Source organism: Phodopus roborovskii, unplaced genomic scaffold, assembly GCF_943737965.1.
Source record: "Phodopus roborovskii unplaced genomic scaffold, PHOROB, whole genome shotgun sequence".
NCBI lineage: Eukaryota > Metazoa > Chordata > Mammalia > Rodentia > Cricetidae > Phodopus > Phodopus roborovskii.
In genome coordinates this window covers 9,345,796-9,373,071 of record NW_026126413.1, presented here as the reverse complement: position 1 = coordinate 9,373,071, position 27,276 = coordinate 9,345,796, and the positions used below count along the sequence as shown (strand labels likewise).

The following is a 27,276-nucleotide window of genomic DNA, read 5'->3' as shown; positions in this document are numbered from 1 at the left end:
TCTAGTCAACCACTTTTATGGACTGAACGCTCGAGAGAGACTGCGTGTGGGTTGGCCTGGCTCCAAGAGACCTAGAAGATGGTATGCCGCCTTCTGGATGGATGGTCCGTGGGTACTTGGCAGCGGCTGCCTGAGGAATGGTTTGCTGTAAAGATAAGAGGCTGCTTTAATAATCAGTCTAGACATGAAGCATCATTTCATCACCCATAACCCAAACCAGCAGGCACCTGCCATCCTGTAGATACCAGCAATGCCTTGGACGGAGTTGCCATTCAAACAAACACAGTGAAGCCCTCTCTGAAAGAAACCCATTGGTTCAACAGTCACATTTAATACCTGACCCTTGAGAATCACTGCTCTAAGAGGCCTCAGAGGAAAAGGTCTACAGAGGCCAAGCATAGAAAAAGATTTCATGGTGTCTGGAGCAGGGTCAGCTCTAAACCCTGGTGTCTGGAGGGGGGGGGGGTCAGCGCTACACCATGGTGTCTGGGAAGGGGGGGATCAGCTCTACAGCATGGTGTCTAGAAGGGGGTCTGCTCTACACCACAGTGTCTGGAGTAGGGTCAGCTCTACACCATTCATCCCTTCTTCTATCCTGCTCTGGCCTTGCTTCACCTGGGAGCAGACCCAATATTTTATAGTCACACAAGAGAAGGCTTCCCAGAAGCCTTTCCTCTTTCCTTCAAGGTGGTCTTGCTATATAGCCTAGGCTGGACTTGAACTTGTGATACACCTGCCCAGCCTCCAGAATGTTGGGAATAAGGAATAGGCCACCACATCTGGTTGGATCACCACTTCCTAGACAGGGGAAGAACTGGATGTGGAGGACAAATAAAGAAAGACACTGAGGAGCAGGTGATCTGCACGTCAGTTCAAGCGTAGAACACAGAGACATGAGTGCTACAGAATTCAAGTCAGGGCAGAGCAGACAGTCTACACACGACATGTGAAATACTCATTGTGTATATACGTACATGGTACCCGTACATATATGAAAATCAGGTAAGACTTTATTGTACCTGCTACATGTGTTAGTAGTTGGCAGGGGATTTGTTTCAAGTTAAGTTCTTAGTCATGTCACACAGATTTCTATTATAGGCTCTTCCATTTAGAAAAATTTTTTATGCATTTGGGACAGGAGTGACAATGGCTCAGCTGGTAGAGGACCTGGGTTTGGTTTCCAACACTCACATAGTGGCTCACAAGAATGGCTTCTGTGGACACCAGGCATACATGTGGTGCACAGATATATATATATATAGGCAAAACATTCATAAACATAAAATTTATAAAAAATGCATTCAGCCAATTCTGTCTTAAAAGTGAGAACTCATCTACGGAGAAATGAAAAAATGGAAAAGTAACCTTTTTTTGTTTGTTTTTTTTTTTTTTGAGACAGAGTTTCTCTGTATTGCTTTGGAGCCTGTCTTGGAATTCAGTCTGTAGACCAGGCTGCAAGTCTGGCCATGGACTCTGTCTCTGTTTCCAGAGTGCTGGGATTGAAGGCGTGCACTACCAACGCCCAACTTCTTAAGGTATCTTATACAGATGTTTCTCCAACTATAAATATATGGATAACAATTACAAATGGGAGATTCTTACAGTTGGTATGAAATTTCAGTTGGTAAGCACCAAATATGACATGATTTATCAAAGCTATCTCCTCCTGAGATGGGTAAGAGGAACTTTAGAAAGAGATTAGAATTCCCATGGGTATTATGATCTACAAAATATGGTAGAACATGAAATCAGCCCCAGAAGCAAGTAAATACCCAGCAGACGGGCAAAGGTGCTACAAACAGATCAATGCTTTATTGGCAATAATGGTTTCTGCTAGTTTAGATCTTGATTCCCAGGGAACAATTCAAGCAACACAGAGGACCACAACTATCACGTGACAAAAACTAAGCAAGAACACAATGGGTTTCTGGATCTCTGACTCACAGCCACCTACCACCAGACCAGTACTGCATACATACTGAACAGCAGCAGGCAGCCCAGGAGAGAACGTTAAAGAAAGTGGTTCTAAGAGTCTAGTTCCTCAAAGTGTAGATTTGAATAAACTATTTGATGGAGGCTTAATAGATATTTGATAGAGGGTTATTAACCAGAACTCAGGGAAATTAAGGAAAGCAGGAAAGAATGATGTAATACTTAGAGAAAAGGGATTGATGAAAGCAGATAAAATTCTGCTCCATTACAACAAGAAGAATAAAAAACAAGCTGAATTTGGGAGGGAGGAGGAGAGTCAGATGTGGGGAGGTGGGGTGGGTAGGAAGGATTGGAGAAATGATGTGATTTTCCTTTAACTCACTAAAAATCTTAAATGAAAAGATTCTAGTTCCTCAGTTCCTCCACTCTCTCTACTAGGGCTGGAGAGACAGCCCAGATGTTGGGAGCACTTTCTACTCTTGCAGAGGACTGAGGCTCAATTCCCAGCACCCACATGGCAGCTCACAACTATTGATCTGCAAATCCAGATCTAGGGGATCTGATACCGTCTTCTGGACCAGACATACATGTGGTGCACAGAAAACATGTAAGCAAACACTCAAAGATTAGAAAATAAAGAAAAAGAGAAAAGAAACGGAAAACCCCATGTAAGCCAGGCTTCCTAACGGTTCTGTCGTTTACAAAATGCCTCTGTAGATGTCACCTTACTTTGTGTATCATCTCATTTAATCCTGAGCCCTGACACTGTTCCAGAAGCTCAGTACTCTTACCAACCCCATTTCACAGAAGAGAGAATGGAGCTGAACTATCTGCCTTGTGCTGTGTCTCTGTCCAGAATTGCAAGTGGTGGTAACAACTGGCATGGTTTTCACCCGCCCCTGCTTCAAGCCTATGCATCTTCCCTTGTGCCATCTGTATTTCTTGCAACTCAGCATTCTTTAACACAGAGATTTTTCAGCTATGCTATTGAGACACACTGGGAAATACAAGGGCAAGAGTGAGCACTCTAAGGACATTTTCTTACAATCAACACCTGATGCAGTAAACTGTTTTTCTTTTTTTCCCCCTTGTTCCATGCAATCTTTATAATTTACTGTTTTAGCAGTTGACATACTGGATTACCGTTTCTATTTGATCATTTTTATGCCATTTGTAATGGCAATTTTACAGACTTAGAATAAAAATGGCACCAATGCCCAACCATGAATGCCAGGGTTGATTAGGGGACAAACTCATGAAAAAGAAAGTTCCTGACAGGACTCACCACTGTAACTGGATGATGCTTCTCCACGACCACTGAGCTCATGGGGGGAGAAACTCCCATGATGGCCAAACTGCTGTTGATTCTGGTTTTGGAAGCAAAATCACACCGACCTGTGATTCGAGCTGTAATTGTCTTCCCGGCTTTCTGCTGGGCTGAAGTCACAACTCTTGGCATGTACTAGAAAACAAAATCAAACACCCATCTAGGGGAAGAGCCACTGCACAATTTATTATATTACTTGCTTGTGAAATTTTCAAAGAAAAACACACAGCACTTAAAACCTAATGAGACAAAAAGGCAAAACAAAACCGAAATATTCCCAAACTCCAAAATATTCCTCTAATCTTGGTATGTCAACTATTTAAAAACATTTTGAGGTTTAAAACCCTTACTTTGAAATCACAGACTCCGAGGAAGTCTTCTTGTGTGTTCTGTTAGGTTTCTGCAAGAATCAAATCCTACCTGGAGTAAACCACATCCATCGACACCAGCCCACTGGTGCAGCAGGAGACTGTGTACACACCTGTGCCATTTTACTACGTGCAGATTCCAAACCACTGCCGCCAAGCCACAATGTGCTTACTCCATCAAACACACCACCCCTCGCCCATTTCCCCTTCTCCCACTCATCCTCCATGGTACCAGACACTATGACTTCAATCCTCAGGTAGAATTATCATTACATGTATTTTTATACATGTTTTTGTCCTGCATCAGCTGGGCTGGGAGTATTACTGGGTGGTTTGATTATTACTAAGAGTATTACTATGGGTTTGATTCTTAGCTCCACAAACAAAAAAAAAAGTAAATAGTCCTGGTGGATAGTAACTTCATTTAAGGACTGCAGATACTTCACCAGCAATATAAACGTTTTCCTTATGTATTTCCTTCCTTGGGTGTTTGATCTATGGGTGTATATGTTTGTGCAGCACATGCAGAAGCCAGAGAGAGGCTGGGTGTGTTGTTGGGCTTGCTGGGAGGCCATCGAGCTCCCAGGACCCACCTGTCTGTCTCCCCTGCCCTTTCACAGTCCTTCCCTGGTCCCATGCTGGGGCTATAGTCACATGCACCCATGCCTGGCTTTTATGAAAAGAAGTGATGGGATTTGGAATTAGGTCCTCAATTACTTTTCCAGCTGAGCCATCTCCCCAGGCCCATGTTTCTTTCAGTCTTCAGTCTTTAATCTTATCAATGACAACTCGTCTTACTTGTACAGCTTTGGAGAGCTACATTAATTATGCTCTTCTAACATGTACCCATTTTAGTGGAACTGAAATGCCATGTGAAGTATCAGTCTAAATGCAAGTTTCTTCCTCAATAGTTCTTCCAAAAGCATTGGATCAATATTGGTCCTTTCCCCATGGTCTGGCCCATCCAAGGTTCTCTCTTTATCTGCAGTCAGCTGCAGTTGATCAGAGCTGTCTACCGAATCATGGAGAGGATAATCAAGGAGACATGGCTCTGGGGAAATTAAAACAACCCAGAGGAAAACAACATTTAATAGGGTTGTGTAATTCCTTAAAGAATCTGGAAAGAATTTGTTACAGTTCCATAAAAACCCAAGCAAAGGCAAAAATGAAGCAATTAATTTTAGGAACTGAAAATATGCTGGAAGGAAATGTCATTATATACATTCAAGGCTTAGCTGTATTTACACAGGAATCTCAAATACTGATTAAATTGAAAGCTGGAACTGCTATGTCTAAACATTAATACAGGAAGAGAGGATAGCAGAAGGCTAAGGTGGTGTCATAAGCCCAAATCCTTCACCCACAGGAGGAAGTCAACAGACAATGACTGGGATTTAGAAACATGATAATGATAGGAACACACTGTTCAAGAAAAGATGACAGAAATAAACAGCTGACAGCTTGGGGAAGGGGATTTGGAAGACTGTTGTTGAAATTTAAGGACTGCTTTTTTAATTAGTGAACTTTATGGATCTTATGTATCTATGCAAACAAATCTCAGATTTTAAGATGTTCACAGAGCTGCAAACATGGCTCAGTGGTTAAACACACGGACTGCTCTTCAGAGGGACGGAATTTAAATCCCAGCAATCAAATTAGGTGACACACAACCACCTGTAATCTAGCTCCAGGGGATCTGATACTTCTAGCCTCTGTGGGCACTCGCCTCCAACTCATACTTAAAAACAATAAAACCAAATTAGAATAGATGTTCATAGATGTTTTGCAGACTAAATTATGTTTCTATCTTCACAAAATGATATATTACATATGTATATAATATATTCATCAGCAAACATAAAGTACTGAATATTTTGTGAATGAATGAGTTTGTTTTGGGGGGAGAGTGGCAACTAGGGAATGAATCTATAATTCATATATGCCAGGAATTTATTCTACCAGTAGTGAAGATTTGTAAATGCTATTTTAGAAGATAACATTAATAGTTGACAAGACAATCCACCAGAACTGAGAATCAGCTCAGGGCTAGAGCACTTGTATGGGTTGAGCCCTGGGTATGATCCTTAGCAGTGGGACCCCAACCCCAAGCAAATCCTAGGCCACTCCTGAAGACTGAGGTAGAACCGAGCCTCCAACACCCAAAGGTGATCCTCACATGCCCACCGCAGTCGCTCATCTCACATGGAGAGGGAGAGAATGTATGACAACCTGGGAAAGTTTGGAAAGAAACACCAGAGTAGCCAGATCATCCCATACAGATGATCAACTACCCCGCCCCAGCTAAGAGCTGCTTCAGACTGCCCCATGAGATGAAGAGAGGACATGCAAAGATCCCACCTTCAGTCACAAGTTTAAAAGAATTCACCTGCAATGGCCTGCACATTTGTAGAGTTGTCTGTCACTTGCTAACTGTATTGTACACACAGGCATACAGGAAGTGAGGCTGGGGAGATGGCTAGGTTGTCAACAGCACCTCCTGCTCTTCCAGGGTCTGGATTTTGTTCTCAGCACTTATTGACTGCCGTATAACCACCTATAACTCCAGCAGCTCAGACGCCCAGTTTCGGCCAATATGGGCATTCCCTCATACCACACAAATTTACAAAACAATACTTATGTAATCCAAATAGTTTAAACTGGGGGGGGGGGAAGAGCTGTTTTTTTTTTTTTTTAAACAAGATAAGAATGTTTTAGAAAGAATTTATATGAATAATTATTAGAAAAAGATTTTTGTTAAATTAGCTGGCAGGGAGAAAACAAAACTATAGCAGATAGTGTTGAACATTTTACTAGTTCATAACAAGCGTTACAGAGACTGACTTTGGGAAGCAGAAAGCATACTGAGAAAGGCGTATTCTAGAGAGGCCATTTATTTACAACCCGTAACCAACCACACGTAGCCTGACTGCTGAAAACTGGCTCTTTTGAGTGCTAATTACACCCACAAGGGGTCACCCTTTATAAACCTCAATTTTCTCACTTATAAAATGGGAAAACAGTACCAGCTACCTCACAATACTTCTCATTTCCATTCTGATGGATGGAGAAGTTAGAAGAAAAACTTGAGTAAACAGTTTGGAAGCCCAGCTAAGAACATTTTCCTCAGTGACTCCAACTATACTTAAAACCAGAGGAGCATAGCGCCCTCTACTGTCCAGCTCTGTGACTGAAACAGTTTGCTGGGATAACTGCCTGAAGTTCTTTTGTGGGGTGTGTGGTAGGGTGGGGTGCAGTTCAGACAGGCTTACTTTTAAAACAAGAAGACAGAGCTGGGGTGAACCCGAGTGTTTGAATTACACAGAAGAGAAGCCTTTACACTGCGCTTACAGACCTGTGGGGCTCCTGCCCCTGTCCTGGAAGACGCTCTGCTCTTTGGGTACTGAATGTGGAAGTGTGCTGTAGCTATCACTCCTGGGACAGTACTTTTGGATTACTTTTCACTATAGACTAACGTTTTCGCCACTTTCTGTCCTGAGTACTTTCTGTGGGTTGACCCAAGTAGCATGTTGACTACTTTTTTTTTTTTTTATTTTTTAAAACACATCTTATTCTTTGCTCCCATTTATTGAAAATAGATTTTTTTCCCTCCTCATATAATATATCCTCATTATGGCTTCCCCTACCTTTACTCCTCCCAGTTCCTCCCAAACTCCCTTCCCATCTGGATCGATTCCCTTTCTGTCTCTCATTAGAAAACAAGCAGGTTTCTAGGAGGTAAAAATAAAATACAGCAAGATTAAGAAAAAAAAAAAAAACAATATGTCAGAATTGGACAATACACATAGAAGGAAAAGATCCCAAGAGGAGGCACAAGAATGCAAGATCTACTTATTCACACACTCAGGGGTCTCATAAAACACTAAACTGGAAGCCATAACACATGCATGCAAACCATCTGGTGCAGACCCGTGTGGGCCACGTGCGCGCACTGAGTTCACAGGAGCTTTGATCACATTTATGTTGACCTTTTCCCTCTGTTTTTGATATCATATTTACAGCATTGGGGGATGGGAGCTTAACTGGGTTTGATCCTTAGAACTACATATACAAACATGAACAAGTGAATGAATACAAAGCCAGATCCCCAAAAACACCATAACAACTGGCCTTGTGTGTGTCACACACACACACACACACACACACACACACACACATACACACAGGCAAATGAGAAGGGCTATCTGCACAATTTTTCATGTTTCAAAGACTTCAGAATTATCTGAGGAAGTAAGCAGCATGAGGTGGCGAGCAGACTCACTCACACGCACACTTGCATGCAGGGTCAGGTCTACACGAAGACTCTGATATAGTCCTATTTTAAGGAGATTTTGAAAAATCTAGCTTTGTGTTATCTGCATATGCAACACGAATGGCAAATTAGACATTTAAATAAACTCCTACTGTGTTTATTTAAATGAGATCATCTACACAGGATTGTACTCCAGGATGCATAATCGTGGAAAATAAACACAGCTGAACATATGTCAAGGCTGGATTTTTAGTCTTATTTCTAAGTCAAAATTCCTCCACACATTCATATTCCTTTTACTATATACACATGTGCTATGTACTTTAACTTCAGGCAAGAGCAAACATGGCAAACAGTAGATCTCTACATAGTTTCCTCCAAAATTAGTAGCTCTAAAATGAAGAGATTCAAGTGAGCTAGAAGACAAAATATGACTAGTTGTCTGGCCAAATCTGTCTTTTTTCATTTACAGAGAGTTCTCTAGAGTGATGGTGCCTGGTCATGGCCCACCAGGAAGGATTTAACACAACACAGCAGAGTGTGGCTGTTCACATCTGTCATCTTAAAACTAGGGAGGCTGAGGCAGGAGCTTATAAATTTGAAGCCAACCTGAAGTGAGTCTGTCCGTCTGTCTATCTCTGTCTGTCTCCCTCTCTTCCATCCCCAACATGATAAACAGTAAGAGAGAAAAAAGTCCTAAACTCCTTTCTGTTGTGTCAGTGGCTAGACTCAAAGGAGAGGAGGGAAGGGTGGCCTCGGGAACATTATGTCACATGCCTTTGTGTGAGGGCAACACCAGACAGGGAAGTGGGTTGTAGAGTTGAGTTGGACAAGTTGGTGGTTGTCAGTACGCTGTTCCCTCTTGAGTCACAGCCATGATGGCCTCTGTCAGCAGCCTCATTAATGACCTCAAAATCACACTTCTCCGTCCTGTGCAGCCCCCTTCGCACAATGACTGTCCCTCTCCTCATCTCAACAGGGTTACAAATGAACAACACAGATGCAATCACTTGTGTGTGATAGCCACTTAGGAAAAAAGGGACAGGAAGCACCTCTCTGAGCCTTCTAAGCCCTGAAAATACTCTCGAGTTTGCTTCAAAGAACACCTGTTATTAATGCTTTCTCAAACAAAACCTATTTTTCTGCAATATTTTGGATTACCTTCACTACAAATTAACGTTTTAGCCACTTTCTGTCTTGCATACTTTCTGTGAGTTGGTCAAGTACCACACTGATCTTTTTCTCTATGTTCTCCATATCCCATTTACAGTTCTGAGGATGAGAGCTTGACTGGGTTATTAGCTCCTTAGTACTACATATACAAATATGAGCAAATGAAGGGCTGCAGAGCCTGATCCCCACAAACACCATAACAAGACATACATGCTTTGAAGCCTTTCCCAGTGTAGCGCTTGCACGAACGGTACTAACCATTTCTTCCGGGGCAGCAGCAGCTGCAGACCCTGCACCAACAACAGAGATGACGGGAACATGAACAGAGGAGGCGGATGTGGCTCCTGCAGAGGTCATGGAGGCAGCGGAGGGAATGGCAGTGACACAGGCTGCTCCTGCAGCTGCGGTTGCAGATGGCAGCAGCTGCGACGGGACTGCAGAAGGTATCGTGGATGAAGAAGTATCCAAATGAGCAGAAAACTCTCTTCCCGGACCACTGGGGACACTGTCCTCCTTTTTATTATTTGTGAAGTCTATCCCTACAAATCACAAATCCAGTCTATTAACAGTAGCCCAAATTAAGATTACAACCCTCCCAACAAGGAAAAGACCAACGGCTAAAATAGAGTTCTCATGGAAATGCAGATAGGTCATCGTGGGGGTTTACTGGTCACTTAATTCAGTGTCAGCATTAACTGGCTAATGTCAACTTCAGATGAGGTGGGAGCTTCAGCATGGGAGAGCTAACAAATGATCTGCTCAAGAAAAAGATAAGAATGAACCATGTGCTCCGCTGGAGCCTGGCAAGGTGCACTGCCATCGAAACCCAGCACTGCGGTGACATATGTGGGCTCACAGGGTGGGAGGGTCTGCAGCCTTCCCACTGCACGCAATTCTGCCACACGGCCTGCTATTAGAGCTTTGCAACTGTTCTCCCATTTCAGCATCCTCCTCCTGTCAATTATTACTTCTATTTTGACAAAAGCAAGGCGTTTTCCCTCTTGATTATCTCAGCAAGCCATAAATAAATGAGACACAAATTATGAACTAGCTGCAGGGACTCTGGCTCCTTCACAAAGGGACCTAGCTCTGATCTAGGGAGTGAATGGACTCAACTTTCAGAAGGTAGGACAAGGGCCTTCACCCAATTTCTGACATTTCCCCTGAAGACTTAGAATGTGGCTAGTTTTCACCCGAACTATCTCTGGATTTGAAAACGTAATGAGATGTTGTAGATACTGAGGAAAACATTGTATTAGATGCCTGGTCTTCAGTGATATGCACATTATATATGCATAGTAATAATGATCATATTAAAGCTTAACAATGGTTATAGCTCAAAGATCTTTCCAACTCTAATGAAAGCAACTATTCCACATAAAATATCCCTTATAATTTGAAAATTGCACACATACACACATGCACGCATGCATCCTCCCACACCTTTTCACAGAGGTTGAACGTGTCTTTGGCAGAAAGTAACTCTGTATGGCAGATATCCATGATATCCATGGATTAAAACCAGAGAAAAGGTCAGGTATGAACAGGCAGGTGACCAGCTCTCACTGATGAAGGGTCATTTATAAAGGTTCTATTCACGGATCTCTCTTTAATGGGGAGACATCTCTCTCACTTTTCTACTGTGTCTAACTGCTTGAAAACTCTACATCCACCATTTTAAGGATGTTTTAAAATGAAGGCACAAGAACTAGATAAGTTTTCATGGGACTGAAATAATTTTAATGAAATCAAACTCTCATAAATACGCACATAGGCCATGGCTAATTCTGATAGAAAGATGTGCCCAAACACTACCACCCAGTATCATTTATTTGTTCCTTAAATAATAAATGTTTGGTGACGATTTAAGATGTAGGCAAGCCAAGCACAGACACTTTTTTTTTTTTTTTTTTTACAGGAGTGTAATCAAATCATAGTGTACCATGAAGCCATCTCTGATTTATTAGCAGAGTGCCCCAGTTGGATGTAATAAGAGGGATACTGAGGAAGGGCTTGGGTACTTGCATGAGCTTGGGAGACTGACTTTAGCTGATGACAAGGGTCTTATGCTGCTGTCTTGTCTCACAGAGTGCCTTCTGCCCCTTCGCTGCCTCTCTGTAAGAATACCCTATGGGCTTTGCTTGGATAAGGGTCTAAAGCTCAATGAGGGAACTGGCCCCACCATAACCTGGTAGCAAATGATTGTGGTCATGTGTTCTAATTCACGAAGACAAAACTATTACAAAGACTTAAAAAAAAAATTATTTTACTGATAAAATAGGTTTTTAGAAAACTGGCTAGGTTAGAAATATTTAATCAACAAGCTTGTTTATGAAATGTGTGCAAAAATGAAAATAGGGACTTCATGTTTAGAGGCATTAAAATTATTAGTTGAGACGACCTCAAAATGTTAAATGTTAAAAAATGAGCATTGTTTTGTTTGTGCATGGTGATGCATGGCTAAAATTCCAGTCCTCGGAAGGCTGAAGAAGGACATGAATTTGAGGCCAAATTGGGTTACATAGCTAGATGCCATCTCAAATAAATAAATTAATAAATAAAAGGAAGGAATCATTCTGACAGCAATCTTAAGAAAGAATTGAGAATTCTATTCATCGGCTCTAAAGCACCAGGTACGAGAATAAGCTAACTATTATGGTGGACTGTGAGCTCGGCACGAGCCTATGAAAGTACAAACGAGTGATACACAGACAAGGCACAGTCAGCAGAATAGAAATAGTCACTCATTCCCCTGGAGCTCCTTCTGAAACTAAGCAGAGAATACTCTTCCATAAACTACTCACCTGTATCATTTTTGTTCTGAAATATGGTCATTGCTTCCAGGTTTAATGCACACACCCCCCTCATGAACGCTTTCTTCATGGAGTCTTCAAAGTGCTCTTTTTCTTGTTGCATTCTTTGAATCTCAGCTTTTGCATTTTCCAAAGCTCCAGATAACTAGAGAATTTCACAAGGAGGGAGAGGGTTGAAACACAAGCAAGAATATTATTGTCAAAAAACAGACTAAGATTATTTTTTGTTATTTATCTATGTCTTTAATTTTTTGAAACAGGATCCTGTTTCTTGTAATAGTAACAGAATTTGTGAAAAGCAAATGCTATTTACAGAATCTAAAGTACATAGTGAATTTTGATAAAACCCACTTTCCCACAGACCAAACCTAAAAAGTCTCCATCTTTTCTGTATGCTATTATGAACTGCAGAAATTACATATACTATAAATTTATTTTGTGTGTGTGTGTCTGTATGCGTGTATATGGATGTGCATGTGTACGTGTGTGCATGTGGAGGCCAGAGATGAACCTCCGGTGTTCTCTTTGGCCCCTGTCTACATTGTTTCCGGAGGCAGATCTCTCACGGTGTGGGGCTCTCTGATCTGCTTGGGCAGGCTGCATTGGGCAGGCTGCATTGGGCAGGCTGCAGTGAGGCCCGGGGAGCCTCCTGTCTTGGTCTCGGCAGTGCTGGGATACAAGAGCCCAGCTCTTTAACAAAGTAGACTCTGGGACTCGAACTCGGTTTCTCCTGCTCGTAAGGTAAGCAGTTTACCGACTGAAACATCTCTCTAGCTCTGTTAACTTTATTTTAATACTATTTAGTGTTGTAAGAAAACCTTTTTGTTTTTCCTTTTAGTATGAGCTCTGCATTCGACATGTCTATAGTTTTCTCTTCCCCTTTCATGATCCAAATAATTTCCTTGGAAACAAAGTGAATTCTATTATTGAAAGTCAGAGAAAAAATAATTCAATGTATATACATTTGCTTCATATCAAATTTACATAGCATAGTTTATTTAATTTAAGAAAGATAAACACTTTTAAATTTTTGTTCTTGGACACTAAAAATCATAGTCTACACAATTCTCCTATACAAAGTAGAAATCTTATTCTCTATTTGTTCTTTTCTCATATTTTACACCCTGACCAGTTTCTCTTCCCTCCACTCCCCCCAGGCCCCACCACTCTACCCCAAATCCACTCCCCCCTCCACTCCCCTTCAGAAAAGAGCAGGTCCCCCAGGGATGTCAACCAAACACAGCACAAGTTACAAGACTAGGCACCCTCATACTGAGGATGGGCAAGGCAATCCCTTAGGAGGAAGAGCAGGCAGAAGGGTCTGAGTCACGCCCGACTCTCACTGTTAGGAGTCCCACAGGAACACCAAGCTACACAACCATAATGTGTACGAGAGGACCTAGCTCAGACCCACACAGGCTCGGTGACTGCCACTTCAGTTTCTGTGAGGCCCTGCTTAGTTGACTCTGTGGGCCGTGTTCTTGTTTAGAAAGCAGCTTACCATTGCAAGTTTGGCTTCATAATCATTGGAGATCTGCACACAGACTTCTTCAGCCCTCGCTTGGCATGCCCGTTCCACTACCTCTTTCCACTGCCTCTGTATCACGGAACGCCAGCCCTTCCAGACTTTCTTGAGCAAAGTTCTCTGGAAGTACTGGTCAGCCAGTTTACCTTCATAGACCTGAGCAAAAGCAACATCCAACCTCAGAGCCACAGAGAACTGGTAAATACATGGGGAGTCTAAGAACAATAGCACAGTGGGAAGTGCGTGATGCCCATCACTAACCCTGTACAGTCACGCTGCTGCACACGGGAAACTGGCCTAGAGAGGTTCAGTAATCAGCTTGGCCACACAGGTAGGAAGGGGTTGGGCTCGCCTGGTTCTAGAGCCTGTGTTCTTAGTCATGACATCACAGCTCAACATGGCTTATCAAGTCAAAAAACAAGAAACTTGTCACCTCAGTCATTAATCTGCATGACCCTTAGGTGAAAGCCGGAACTGGAGAGTAACAGAATGGCTGGAAGGTAAAAGGGCGGTGGCTGTGGTTCAGGCGGTACTACTTTGCTTTCCGCTTGGTGGAAATAGTTACTTACTCACATTGTCGCCCTCCACAACACCGAGATGAACAAAGTAAAAAACAAACTATTTCCTTTTATCAGTGAATGCTTTTCAAGTAGTTGCACTTCTTAATTTTCTTAAAATTAAAACACTATTAAAAGTGATGGTAACCTCACAAGTGCGCTCCACTGCTGAGCTTCTCTACAGTCCCACTTTTATACTTTTAACAGGGTTTTGTCCTTCAAAGACAGTCTTGTTATGCATGCTAAGCTGACAATTCACAATCCTCCTGCCTCAGCTCTCAATTACTGCAATCACAGTGCAAACACACTATGTCTGGCCTTAGTAATGCATTGCTCTTTATTATATTAATAAAGAACAAATATCACTATTTTTGATACACTGTCTCAGTAATTACTTAATGAAAACAATGAAATTCAGGTATAAACGTGTAAAAGCCTATCTAACATGACCTCCTTTAATTCTTATGCTAAGTTAGGAACAAATACACCTGCATCATTTTATGTATAATTATAGTAATGTCTGTCTACGAGGAGGCTGTACTTAGGTATTTATTAGTTATCAGCATTTCTTTTAGAGCCAGCATTTTGCTATGTTGCTCAGGCTGGGCTCAAACATTGGGCTCAAGTGATGCCCCTGCTTCAGCCTCCTGAGAATACACATACGTGCAGCTACACATTGTTAGATGTGTCAGAAGCTGAAACAAAAGAGGAATCACATGACCTGTTTAAGGCTATAAATTCTTTTTCCAAATAACCACTTCCGAGGTTAGGTCTCTTAAAGAGTTTCATTAGCAAGGTATTAATAAGTTAGGTACAATCCTTATTAAACTACAATGAAGCAGCAAATGGCTTATCTGTCATAATATACATGTCTTATGTTAATACAACCTGAGACGTATTTTTCTAAATGTATCAAAATCATATTTCTTTGAAATCAGAGCAACATTATGACTTAATTTATCCAGACTCATTAGAAAACCAATTTTGACTTTAGCAAGAGTTCTATTAGTTCACCCTAACGTCTCTCTAATTGGAAATCTAATATCTGACAGTGGTCATCTTTTTTATACTTACATCCTGTCTTGATTTGACATGGCTGATTCGCCAGTGGAAGAAAGTCTTCATTAACTCTATCCTTTCCTTTTGCTTGCCGATGGCATGAGACAAGCTGGAGATCACCTGTAAACAGTAGTAACCCAGTTACTGTGATACTATGACAGCAGCAACTTACTTGAGCAAAGGACACACATCCTTATGTGCTTTATTGTGTCTTAAGCTAGGTGGTGCCTAGCTGCTCACTTTATTCATTTTCGTAAAGTGATGTTCTCATGTAAAAATGCTAGAGAGAACAGTTATGGGTACCAACTCTGTTCATCAATTAGCTCATCTTTCTTTCTGTGTTTTGACACTGTCTCACTATGTAGCTTAGGCTCAACTCAGACTTGTATTCCTTCTCCCACCTCAGAGTCCTGAGTGCTGGTATATGTCGGTGTGCTGCTCAGCATAGACTATGACTACGAAGACCAGGTTTCAATGAGTGATGGGAAAGAGGGAAAGAAATCTTCATTGTGTGAATATCTTGTTACTCCCCAATAAAGTTTACATGCATGAGGATTAACACACTTATAACATTTACTTCATGAAGATAAGTGTGCATTTGAAAGTTGTTACATATTTAGAATGTCTTTACGAGAGGGCCTGTCTTGCTAGTCTTTGGCTATAGAAGTTTCTCAGTATTTAATTATTTTGTGGTTTCAACAAATTTATAAAACCAATACCTCAGTTTTAATGGTTTTCTTGAATACTGTTATTACTATCCTTAAAATGTGTTTAACTACTGAGATAAACTCTCTTTTTCAGAAAACTACATTACTGAAATCTATCTGAAATGAGACACATTGAAATAACCCAGTAAACCACAGTTACCACAAGACCCTGAGTCCTAGTTTATATTTTCCCCTTTCAGACAAGAGTCTTGCTGGTTCCCAGCTGGCCTTGAACCTGTGATCCTCCTTACCTCCACCTTTTAAATACAGAGATCACATGCATACCATGCCCAGCCTTGCTTTCCCTTTCTAAGTAGGGAAGGGCAGTCTGAGTGTCCGCTATATTCCATGTCTTAAACAGAATATATAGCTGTTCAATTTACCCATTCCCATAAATAGAACATAAGCATATTCATTTTGTATGATACTTCAAGGTCAGAAAATTAGAAATTTTGAAGATAACAGAGAAAATGACAACATCTCAACAAAGCAAACTACATAAAATGTTTGATTTTATACTATACCAGTAAAAAAACATTAACAATGCACATCTGAAAAAAAAAGTCACCTTGCCTGCTGTGTGCATTATGTCTATAATCCCAGAAGGTGGGAGATAGCCATAGGACTTCCAGCTGAGAGGCCAGCCTGGGCTACACAGAGTTGGAGGCTAGCCTAGGTGACACAGTGAGACCCTGTCTTAAAAAGTCAAGCCATAATAAACCTGTCACTGTTATCTGACTGGGGGCAAGTCTGCCTTGAGTCCCTTGGTGACATCTAGCACATTCTCATCCATAATCAGATGTGAGTCAGCAGGGCACAGATGTACTGCCCACTACTGCTTAAGAAGTGATCAGGAGGCAAAAAAACTCGGACCAGTTTGAACTCTACCCTCAGGTTTTTAAGAAGAAGTCAAGAGGAAGCGAAGAGTATTTTCTGTGTTCATCTCCATCAACGAATAAATACTGATAGAGTCTGAGATGCTTATTATACTGTCATCTGCGAGGATGAAGAATGTAGGTAATGCTGGCTCCTCGATAGAAAAGCCTAGTATGTCTACATCTACAATGAGCAGGCTCTTAAAGCGTAGGAAACACCAAAGCCCACGACACTAGTGTCTAATAAGAATAAAACCATGGCTGTGCACGCAGCTTCTCCTCCTGTCTTATGGGAGCAGGACAAGCATAGTTCTGGCAGTCTGCTGAGTCTCACTTAAAGGGAGGCATAGAAAGAGGACCTCATCCTTTCTCCCCAGGGAGATCTCAAAGGCTTTCTGTAGCTCCTTCAAGTCAGCGATCTGGTTGGACAGCTGCTGTATGTGTGCCGCGTGCTTTTCCTTCTCCTTTTTCATCTCCATTCGGTGCCAGTCAATAAAATTAAGTCTCCACTTACATAACTCAGATATAATGTTTGTCTGAAAAGAAAACATAAGCCATTTTTTCTTTCAAACCACTCTTAAAATTAAGCTGAAAATAAACATTAAAAAAGACCAGGTCAACACAAGAGCTATTTTAAAAAATGGCAACACACTAATAAATGATGATTGCTATGGCTCTTCACAGTTCATTCACCATATCAAGGGAATTATTTTTTCTCCTATTTTATGTTACTTTGTGTGAAATCTATGACATTAAAAAAATTCAGGTCTCACTCACTAAATTCCTTTGTGTAGTCAATGGATTTAAATGTCCACATTAAAATAGATTAATTAGGTAGGGCTGGAGAGATGGCTCAGCAGGTATGAGCACTGGCTGCTCTTCTGGAAGACCTGAGCTCAAGTACTAGCACTCATATGGTGGCTAGCCATCAGCAACTCTAGTCCTGTGAGATCTGATACCTTCTTCTGTCATTCCATGGACACTGCAAGCATGGATGCACTTACATACAAATAGGCATAACATCCCTACACCTAAGATTAAAAAAATAAAATGTAAAAAAAAAAAAAAGGATCAGGTGAAGAAATGTAGGTGTATGGGCTAAGCTGAGGGACAATGACTGGCTGATTAGTGGTGGTGGTGGTAGTTGGAAGCTAAAGTTTTCCTCAAAACAATTTACCATGGCAGTCACCTTACAACAAAGAGCTAAGCCTGTTCACTCTACTGACTTTTATGAGTAAAAACACCAATTAATTAATGATCATCTAAAAATAAGAAAAACCTTCGATATATATTATTGGTTAACAGAGAATAGTTTGAAAGGCTGGCTGTACTATATGAAATAGATTCAATAGATTTTTTTTCTATTCCCATACCATGAAACCATTCCAAGGGAGGACGGTAGAAACTGTTGCCAGAATATCTCTAGAGTTTAAGGTTCAAAAACAGGAAGATACTGGTGTCACAGAATTCATGTGATCATAATTTTATGTATGTAAATAACTAACTATATGCTTCAGAAAAGTTCATTTTCTCCAAGTTTACAATAGTTAAATCATATTATTTAAGACACTTGTTTTTCATCATGTCTAAGTCTCCGTATGTGAACATGAGCATAGGTGTCCACGAGACCAGAGGTTTCAGATATCCTGGAGCTAGAGTTCCAGAAGCTTGTGACCCAATGACAGGTGCTGGAAATTGAACTTCAACCCTCTGCAAGAGCAGTACTTTTGCTCTTAGCCACTGGGCCATCTCTCCAGCCCTCTCCATTTAAAAAAAAAAGGGGGGGGGGGAGAATCAGGACATTTCTGTAATACTGTAATATTGGTAGGTTATTAACATCACCAAACAAAAATATTTTCATAGATTCTTCAGACATATATTGTGGCTTCTATAAAATCAATATACACTGGTAAAGTATATACTTTTCAAACATAAAAGGCCCTCCAATCTCAGCCTCCCAAACAGCTGTGACTGCAGGGGTACAGCCCTCCTAAGCCACTATTTGTCATCACTAGGGGCTGAAGAGACTGAAGTAGTGTTAATCACCACTGAACGTCACATCAAGAAACACACAAGAAATGTGGTGGAACACATAGTATCCTAGCAAGTCCTTAAAAACTTGCAACTCAAAGTATGGCTTAGAAACCAGTAATAGGACCTAGGAGCGTGCAACATGTAATCGTAGGCTCTACCTAAAACATACTAAGTACCAAGCCACAGTTTAACAAGACACCGAGACATATTTGCACTAAAGACTCAGAAGCACAAATGTAAGACCCCGGATGGATCACCCTATAGGCTCAAGTGTCAGACTGCAGTGCATATGGCGGCAGAGCAAGGGCAATACCTTAAGACCTGAGCTCCAGACGTCAAGTACACTCTCCACCTTCTGAAGATTTTCATCAGAAACAAGACGGTCGCCCACAAGTATTTCAGGGGCATCTGGATGAGTAGAAGTAGAGGCTGGTGAGGAAGAGTCATCTAAATGATGTGAACTGAAAAAATCCATGACTGGGTGAGAGGGCTTCCTGGGTGACAAGACGGGTGACGAGCCTAGAAGAAAGGCAAAGCAATCAAGTAGCAGCCAGGTCAGGCGGAAAATTCTCCAACTGACAAAATAATATCAAAAGGCTACAAGACGTTTGTCAACTCTGGAGGCTAAGAAAAATACAGAGACATTACCCTTCAGGTATACCTCAGTATGGGTAATTGTGATGCTAGTACTGTCGTTGACTGAGGCTTGACTGGCATAAGATGCTCCCTATACCTCCTCCACCCTTCACAAACAGCTCCCATGACAAACAAGCATGTGTCATATCTGGTCCAGTCTGAACTAAAAGACACACCATCACATTAACAAAGTGCTTTTTATGTTTCTGTGATAAAAATGTTTAAGGGCTAGCCAGCTCACACCTACCATCCTGAGAGGTATTTACTCAACCCTAAGGAAAAAAACCGAGGCTCAGAGAATTAATTGACCACATGAGGGTGGCTGTATATAGATCACTATTGCCTTATATTCAGTGCTGTCCTTAACATTGCTAAGATTTGAAACTATAAAGGGCCTAGTTGTTTAGTTTATCAGATACTAAGGATGAGAAATACATTCACCAACCTACATAGTTGTAAATACATACACAACTCTCAGCAGTGAGTGGGAGAGAGCCAGAGCCAGATAGATGACTGGCTTCTATCTCTAAAAAGCATAAAATAGAAACGCCAATATTCTGTCACAGATGTACTAGAATTAGACACCATCCATCACTATTTCTCATGTATCCCACACTAACTATAAAGATTCTAGTAACCAGGACTGAGGAGTTTTCCTCTCTTTCTTGCAGAATGAATCAAGGACAGAATTATTACAGAATTTGTTTCTTAAAAGCAAATCTTTCCAGAATTCCTTGTAAGGAGGAAAATTATTGCCTAAGTTGTGTATCTGCTATGTAATACATATTTGCTTTCTTCCTTTTGTTTGTTTTTCTGAGAAAGGGCCTATGTAGCTCAGGTTGGCCTTAAACTGGTTTTCCTCTTGTCTCAGTGTTTTAAGTGGTGGGATTATAAGCACATTCCACCACCATGTCCAATAGGCTCTGTGCTTTTATTGTTGATGAAAATATATATTCACCATTTACAAAATAGAAACATGTAACCAAAGAGCTTGAAAGACCACCTGCAATGATACTGCCCAAGATTTAAATATTAACACATAAACTAGCAACAACAGCATCTTAGAAGTCTGGTTATTAAGTAATATGCTGACATTGTTCCTGTTGGTACACTGAAGAAATGTCATACCACCTGATTTTGAGTGGCTGGAAATGTCACCTCCTTTTCTAGCTTCCACTGCACTTTCTTTTATAGGGTCATTTCCTGCCAAAAAAAGGGGTGGGGTGGGGGGACTTTCAAAATTAAACTGAGCTGCTTAAAAGAAAACGTGTGCATGCACTGTGGGTGACATCGTCTTCATTGAGACATCCTCAGGCATGCAGATAACATGCATCCCTCCCTTTCTGTGTTGTTCCTCCTGCTCCTCTGGTCCTCTCACTTTTAAATAATACTCCTCCTACTTTTATGTCTTACACAAACTAAAAAAAAAAAAAAAAAACCCACATTCTACACAGGTGAAAAAACATTAAGTATTTGTCTTTCTGAGTCAGTCTGGTTTGTTTCACTTAACTGGATGATTCTCAGGTTCCATTAATTTTTCTGCAAACAACACTATTTTTTTTTTTTTCATGGCTGAACATCATTCCATTGTACTCTGACTTTATGGTTTGGATTTCCTTGAGGTATATCTAGGGGCATACAGCTGGGTCATATGGTAGTTCCAGTTTTAGTCTATTTTTAAAATTTTATAAACATTTTATTAAAAAGAAAACCTTGCAAATAAATAAAATCACACATCAAAATTAACTAGGCCTAAAGACTATACGACACACTTAGAAATGGCATTTAGAATGGAAGCTGTGAAGCGCCACATTAAATTTTATATTTTTATATTGAATATATTCTGTGCACTTATCTACCATCAAAACAAAACAAACCAAAATCTATGGCAGAATTAGAACTAGAAAAACAACTAACTTTAAATCATTTTTCATGACTTGTGTCCATTTAGTTTTGAGAACAATCTCCACAGTGACTCTTGGTGGCTGCATGAGTCCACACTCCCAGCAGCAGTGTATGAGAGTCTATTGTATCGGTATTTTCACCAGCATTTGTTTTTGTGTTCTGGATGACAGCTTTTCTGCGGGGTGAGATAGGAATCTCAACATGATTTTGATTTGCAGTTCCCTGACTGCTAAAGAGGTCGAATATTTTTCTTGTATTTATTGCCCAATTGTACTTCTTTGTTTGAGGAACCTGTGTTTAGTCTCTATGTACTGTATAGATATACTCTCTCTAAGAGTGCACACACACACACACTGAGTCCGTGTGCCTATGAGAGGAGCATGCACGTGCCACAGCATATTTGTGGAGATGCTCTCTTTCCACCGTGTCTGACACAGGGTCTCTGTGTTGCTCACTGCTGGGAATGCCTGCCAGCTATCCGACCTGTGAACGTCTGGGGAGTCTCCTGTCTGCCTTCCACCTCACCTGTTAGAACATTACAATTACAGACTCACACTATTGTGCTGGCTTTACATGGGCTCTGGGAATTCCTCGAGCTTACATGGCAAGCACTTGGCCTGCAAACTCTCTTCCCAGCCCTTGCCTGTTTATATTAATTGGTATGCAGAACATTAGTTTGGTTAGTAGGAACTGTACTCAGTAAGGTACTCAGTATAACCAAAATATGACTGACAGCCTGATGAATAATGAGTAAACCCAAGTAAAGGAATTGAAATTTGGGTCGAAAACATTCTGTCATAGTAAATTATTTATTTGAAGTCATGATCCTAAGGTCCTATCTATTGTTCCAATGTAGCAGTCTAAAGGTAGGAACACGCTGTGGGGACAGGGATCTGCAAAACAGGGAATGAGGACCAGGGACTAAGGCTGTGACTCAGAAGAAATCCAGGAGCCCTTTGCCTCTGTGTGGGTTGTGAAATGCACCCTCAAGGACTGGTATCCTTGGAGGCAACTATATGATGACTGCCCATGTTGCTATCTTGCCCTCTCAAAGAATGTTTATTTGGGGCCCATGAGATGGCTCAGTAGGTGAGGAGCTTGCTGATAAGCCTGACAACGTGAGTTCAATTCCTAGAACACACACAATGGAAGGAAAGAACAGACCCCTGCTGGCATGTGCATGTAGGCATGTACATACACATGCACATGAATAAATACATGGAAAACAGACAGTGCTTATTCAGAATGAGTTGTTTGAGCTTGTACTTTACAATAAGGAGTGAAGTAAAAAGAACTTCCTCTCTGTTTCTACATTTAAACCCTCATCAAAGCACAACCTGGTTTGTATCAGATCTGATATCTTCCACACCCATATAAATATTGCTGACAAAGTACCAGAATGTGGTTCATAGAGTAAAGGATCCTGAGGGATGTGTCCAGATCATCTTTAAAGATGGGCTTGGCCATTTAGTTTTCAAAGTAATCCTAGCATAAAACTTCTAGATCAAGAACTGGGATGTAGCATATTCCACTAAGAGATAATAATCACTATTTGGTTGCTTTGACTTTAGTAATTTTCATAAAGTTTCAAGTCAACAGAAGTTTAAATAAAAATCTAGCTGTCGGAAGTGCCAGGAACAACACAGTAAAATGTAAGGCAGGCCCCATATGTTAGATACTGCTTTACACCATGGATTGAGAAGAAACATTTCCACAGTCCCATCACCATCACAGACAAACTCAGGAGCTTCCGTGGTACCCTAATCTGGTTAGCAAAGCATACCTGCCAGCGTAGGGAATCTATCCGGTGCCACTTCTCCCTTCGGATGAGATGGCTGTGAAGCACTGGGCTCAACACTGGGATTCACAATAGCATAGCGAAGCAGTTCTTCATATTCTTCCTATTAAAACCAGTAACAGCCATTCATTATGACAGCTAGAGTGCTGCATCCAACCATTCAATTTTATGTTGTGTTAAGAAATGTACTTAACCACGTAAGAGTCATGTCCAGACCATCATCCAGAAAAATTTAGCTCTTATGCTAAGCTTGAGTCCTTTGAGTATTTCTGCTATGACTTTTATATTTACGATTAAAAGTTTAAAGAGGTAATGAATGGATATTAGTGATTCAATATAATATTTTTCTATCTCTTCTTTCTTACGTTTCAGATCAACTCAAGATGAGACAAGACATGCTGCTAAAACACTATCACCTTCAATTTCAAGTACTTAAATTGAGACAGTTTATATTTTTTTCTTTCTAGTTCTTACCTTTTACCCTTTCTTTCTCCTTTCCTCCCTCTCAACCTTCCTCCATTCCTCCCTTTCTTATTTTGAGGCAGGATTTCCCTATATTCCCTAGGCTAGAACTTGTTATGTAGCCCAGGTTGCTATTAAGCCTGCAATTTTCCTGCCGAAGCATGAGTGCTTACATTACAGGTATGTACCACCACACAAGGTTCCAGAGTTCTCTTGATATGATATTATGTAACTTAAAAGAAGCAAACAGGATCCTCAAACTTATGAAACTACATGGGGATTTTGTTTTCCCTGGTTTCGAGCCCATACTCACAGGGACAGCTTGCTTATTTTTATTGCTGTTGTTAGAAGAAAATGCCATGGATTTGAGTTCATAAAATAAATCTGTACAACTGTAGCTCTGTTTTAGCATTGGAATTTGAAGTAAAACCATAAAAGGAGTTTGTACTATTCTGTCTGAAAACTGTGAACTTTCAATGTGAAAGAGTGAGGTGGTTTGAGTTTCAGCTCAGACTCTTTAATACAAATATGCATTAAGTAATTTTTATGCAGTGTACATTAGTGCTACGGAAGAAGAGAAGCAGACACCTATGGAGTGACAGAAGAAAGTCAGCTGATAGAACACGCTAACACCAGAGCCTTCTTCACACGGCTACAACCAGCGCTTTGTTAGTGATACCCCTTCAAAGCAATAAAACCCGAGATTTAAACTGTTTCTTAGGATTGAGTAGAAGATGTAGCAGGTGCAGGTGTGAACACCTGTAACTGTAGCACTGAGAAGTGGAGATAAGGGGACCGGGAGTTTGAAGCTAGCCTGTGAGCAAGTGAGTTCCAGGCTAGCTTGAAGAACAAAGTGAAACTCTGTCAGGAAAACTATTCATCTAGCATATTATGATGTCTAAAGTCGTTATAATCCTTTAAATTAAATTAATTATAATTCTTTAAATTACTGATGACAAAAGTAATTCTACTTCTTTAAAAAGATTTAAATATTCTTAAAAGAACTGTAGTTATACCGGGTTGTTAAAATAACAGGAAGTCCCAAGTTTTTCAGTTATTAAAATAACCCTAACTTGGTAAGTGTGGATAAGATACAAGGCATTCCTTGGTTTCTATAAATCTAAATGTGATTGACCTTAGTAAAATCATATACAGAATTCCAAGTTGACTTGCTCATGGACTATAAGCACCCACACCTCCTTTACCTCTGTACATTAATAAACAGTAGGGTTTGACCTGGACAAATGGTCATTGATTTCTCCTACCTCCCTCGCAGCTAAGGTAGTTAGAAAACATGGGTTTTGGGATTCGACTCTCTCATATAAATAGACACCCTTACCTAGTTCCCCTTCCAACACGTCTGTCAGTGTCTAATCAAGGTGGCAGATTATGCCAAATGTTGTGGCAACGGGAACCAGAACCTCACTGCACAGAATACAGGAGAATCCTGGGCTCTAGAACTTCAGATGGGCTGACATTCTGTTACTTCACATCAAGAATGAAAGCATTTAGCAGAGGCAGTTAAATGGGAACATTTCACAAAATATTTCTGCAACTCTTGAGTTTCAGAAGCTTTTGAACAGTTCATGGCTATTTTCTGAAAACTTAAAACAATATACTTCCCAAATTAGTAGAGAGGTCTCTAAGTTTGATAACATCATAAATGCAATATTTCATTGTAAATGGAATAAGTAAGTAAAGATGCATGTCTTGTTTTGCCACAAATTAACACTTTGTTTTTGGGGTGGTGATGGTATCTTTTTGTAGCCCTGACTGTCCTGGAACTCTCAATGTGGTCTAGACTGTCTTAAACTCACAGAGATCATCCTGCTTCTGCCTCCTGAGTGCTGGGATTAAAGGCATATACCATTATACAGGGCTTTATGCTTTAAAAATAAAAGTCATAATAATAAATTTAGATGTCTTCCCACCTGAAGGTCTGTGGAGACAGAATTGTCTTGATCAGAATCATTGTGAGCAATGTGAAGTGAGAATTTGTCCTCATCAGATGACATCCTGCACAGAAGCTATAAAACAGCACATGTTAACTTTGGTTGTTTCCCATAATGCTTGAGTCAAAGCTTTTAAATATACACCAGTGAGCAATGCTTTAACTTGCCAACATTTTTCATGTCATTTAAAAGAAATCATCCACTCAACACATTGAATACTTATAGGCAAGAATCATGAGGACAAAAAAAAAAAAAAAAAAAAAAAAAAAAAAAAAAAGACCACTGAAAAAGAGAAAAATACACCCTACTGAAGGTGCCCAGATTTCTGTCTTGAATGTAGATCATATTGCAACTCACCCAAGCGAGGAATGAAGGAAGATGACACTTGGAGAATGGGTGATGAGTTCAGGTGTATTGGCATGAGGTCACCTTGAAAGCACTGGGAAAAGCTGTGGGCACGCAGTACAGTCAGCCTTCAGTGTCCCTGGGTTCCACATCCATGGGTCCAGACAACTGTGGGTCAAAAATAGTTCTTAAAATTGCATCTGCACTGAACATGCAGACTTCACTTATCATCATCCTTTAAACAATACTGTGCCTCCACTGCCTACCCAGCATTTATGGCGTTATCAGGGTTATCAGTTAACTGGAGGCGGTTTAAAGTGTGAAGGATGGTATGTGTAATAGGCTACATGCAAATACCATGCCATATCACACAGGCCTCCTGAGCACCTGCACATTGAGGTGTCTGGGAATCAATCAGCTGGCTGTGGTTACTCAAGGACAGCTGTTATGTGGTACACTGGTTACTGTGTACAGCTCCCAGCACTGCAATTCACAATGGCTAGCATGTAGTGATGGTTCCTAAACTGAACCTAAACACGGGAGGCCTGCATTACAAGTGCAGCCTGAAGATTTAGACCGAGGAAGCACTTACTTATTGGGGTCAACCAAATAAAGGGGAATGAATGAGATCACCCACTGTGGTGTGGTAAAGAAGTATTATCCTACGCGTGCACACACATTGCATGCACTTTTAGAATGTAAATACATGTGTATTTTCTAGAAAGATTTTTAGCTTCCAGTATAATTTCAGAGGAGATCACAATCCTAAAATGTTAAGGACTGCTATCATGAGAAGAGAGTTAAGTCTACAACTGCTAACTTCTAAGATGCAAAGAAGACTTGGCCCAATGACAGGAGGGAAAACCAGAACACTGGAAATGTGTGAGCAGCACCATGAGGGGCGAACCCCAAAAAGGGATAAGAGTGGCCCCTCAACTTGCCGATCAGTGAGTTTCAATTGTTACTGGCCTTCATTATGGCTTGCTAAGAAAATAAACAAGAGATACAGACATTGAAGTGGAAAGGAGAGAGGCAGGGAAGCCACAAAATGGAAAGCCAGGTTGCAGCCAGACTCTGGAAGGGAGTTTTCTGTTTTATTCAGCATTGCTGTGTCTACAAAGGATAATAAACTAAATCTCAGCTGTGACTGTCTTCTATCAAGCTATTTAGAAAAGATAAAATAAGGACGGATCTGCATCAAGGAATAAATGATTCACCAATTTCAAACCAACCATTGAGGTAATCTGGCTCGTTTTAATTTTCATTTCATTTTCCTTTATGATCTGTTTGCAGACCTGGTAGGCAACCAGAGTTGGGAGTAGTTTTTTTTTTTTTTTTTAACATATGAGGTGGTATGACCAGACGTCAAAAACTTTTTCTTAAACATATACTGTGGACACAAAATGATTGTGCTTTTGGGAAATACGTTATCTGCCATTTATCCTGCTCTATGCAAACAGGCATGACAATTAACTTGAGACCCGAAAACAGTAGCATTTCGTCACAGTCTCTGGGTTCAGAAACGAAAGCAGAAGAAT

At 40.7% G+C, this 27,276-nt stretch overlaps 1 protein-coding gene across 1 annotated transcript; it reads right to left on the bottom strand.

Moving 5' to 3' along the window:
* Poc5 (POC5 centriolar protein) lies at nucleotides 1-25,906 on the bottom strand. The gene is made up of 11 exons (XM_051183009.1): nucleotides 25,751-25,906; nucleotides 25,373-25,468; nucleotides 22,965-23,082; nucleotides 18,954-19,159; nucleotides 16,966-17,142; nucleotides 15,040-15,144; nucleotides 13,385-13,564; nucleotides 11,875-12,028; nucleotides 9,329-9,609; nucleotides 3,218-3,394; nucleotides 1-145 (listed from the first exon to the last, which is right to left on the bottom strand). Exons 2-11 carry the CDS (start codon nucleotides 25,454-25,456, stop codon nucleotides 2-4), a joined length of 1,626 nt encoding a protein of 541 aa, XP_051038966.1. The 5' UTR covers nucleotides 25,457-25,468; nucleotides 25,751-25,906; the 3' UTR covers nucleotide 1.
* Nucleotides 25,907-27,276: the final 1,370 nt, after the last annotated feature.

Coding starts and splice junctions, on each gene's coding strand:
- Poc5 (XM_051183009.1), bottom strand. CDS start 25,456: ATGTCATCTGATGAGGACAAATTCTCACTTCACATTGCTCACAATGAT. Junction 17,143..18,953: donor TCTGGAGCTCAGGTCTTAAG/GTATTGCCCTTG, acceptor TTTTCTTTTCAG/ACAAACATTATATCTGAGTT. Junction 3,395..9,328: donor CTGCTGCCCCGGAAGAAATG/GTTAGTACCGTT, acceptor TTTGTTTTCTAG/TACATGCCAAGAGTTGTGAC.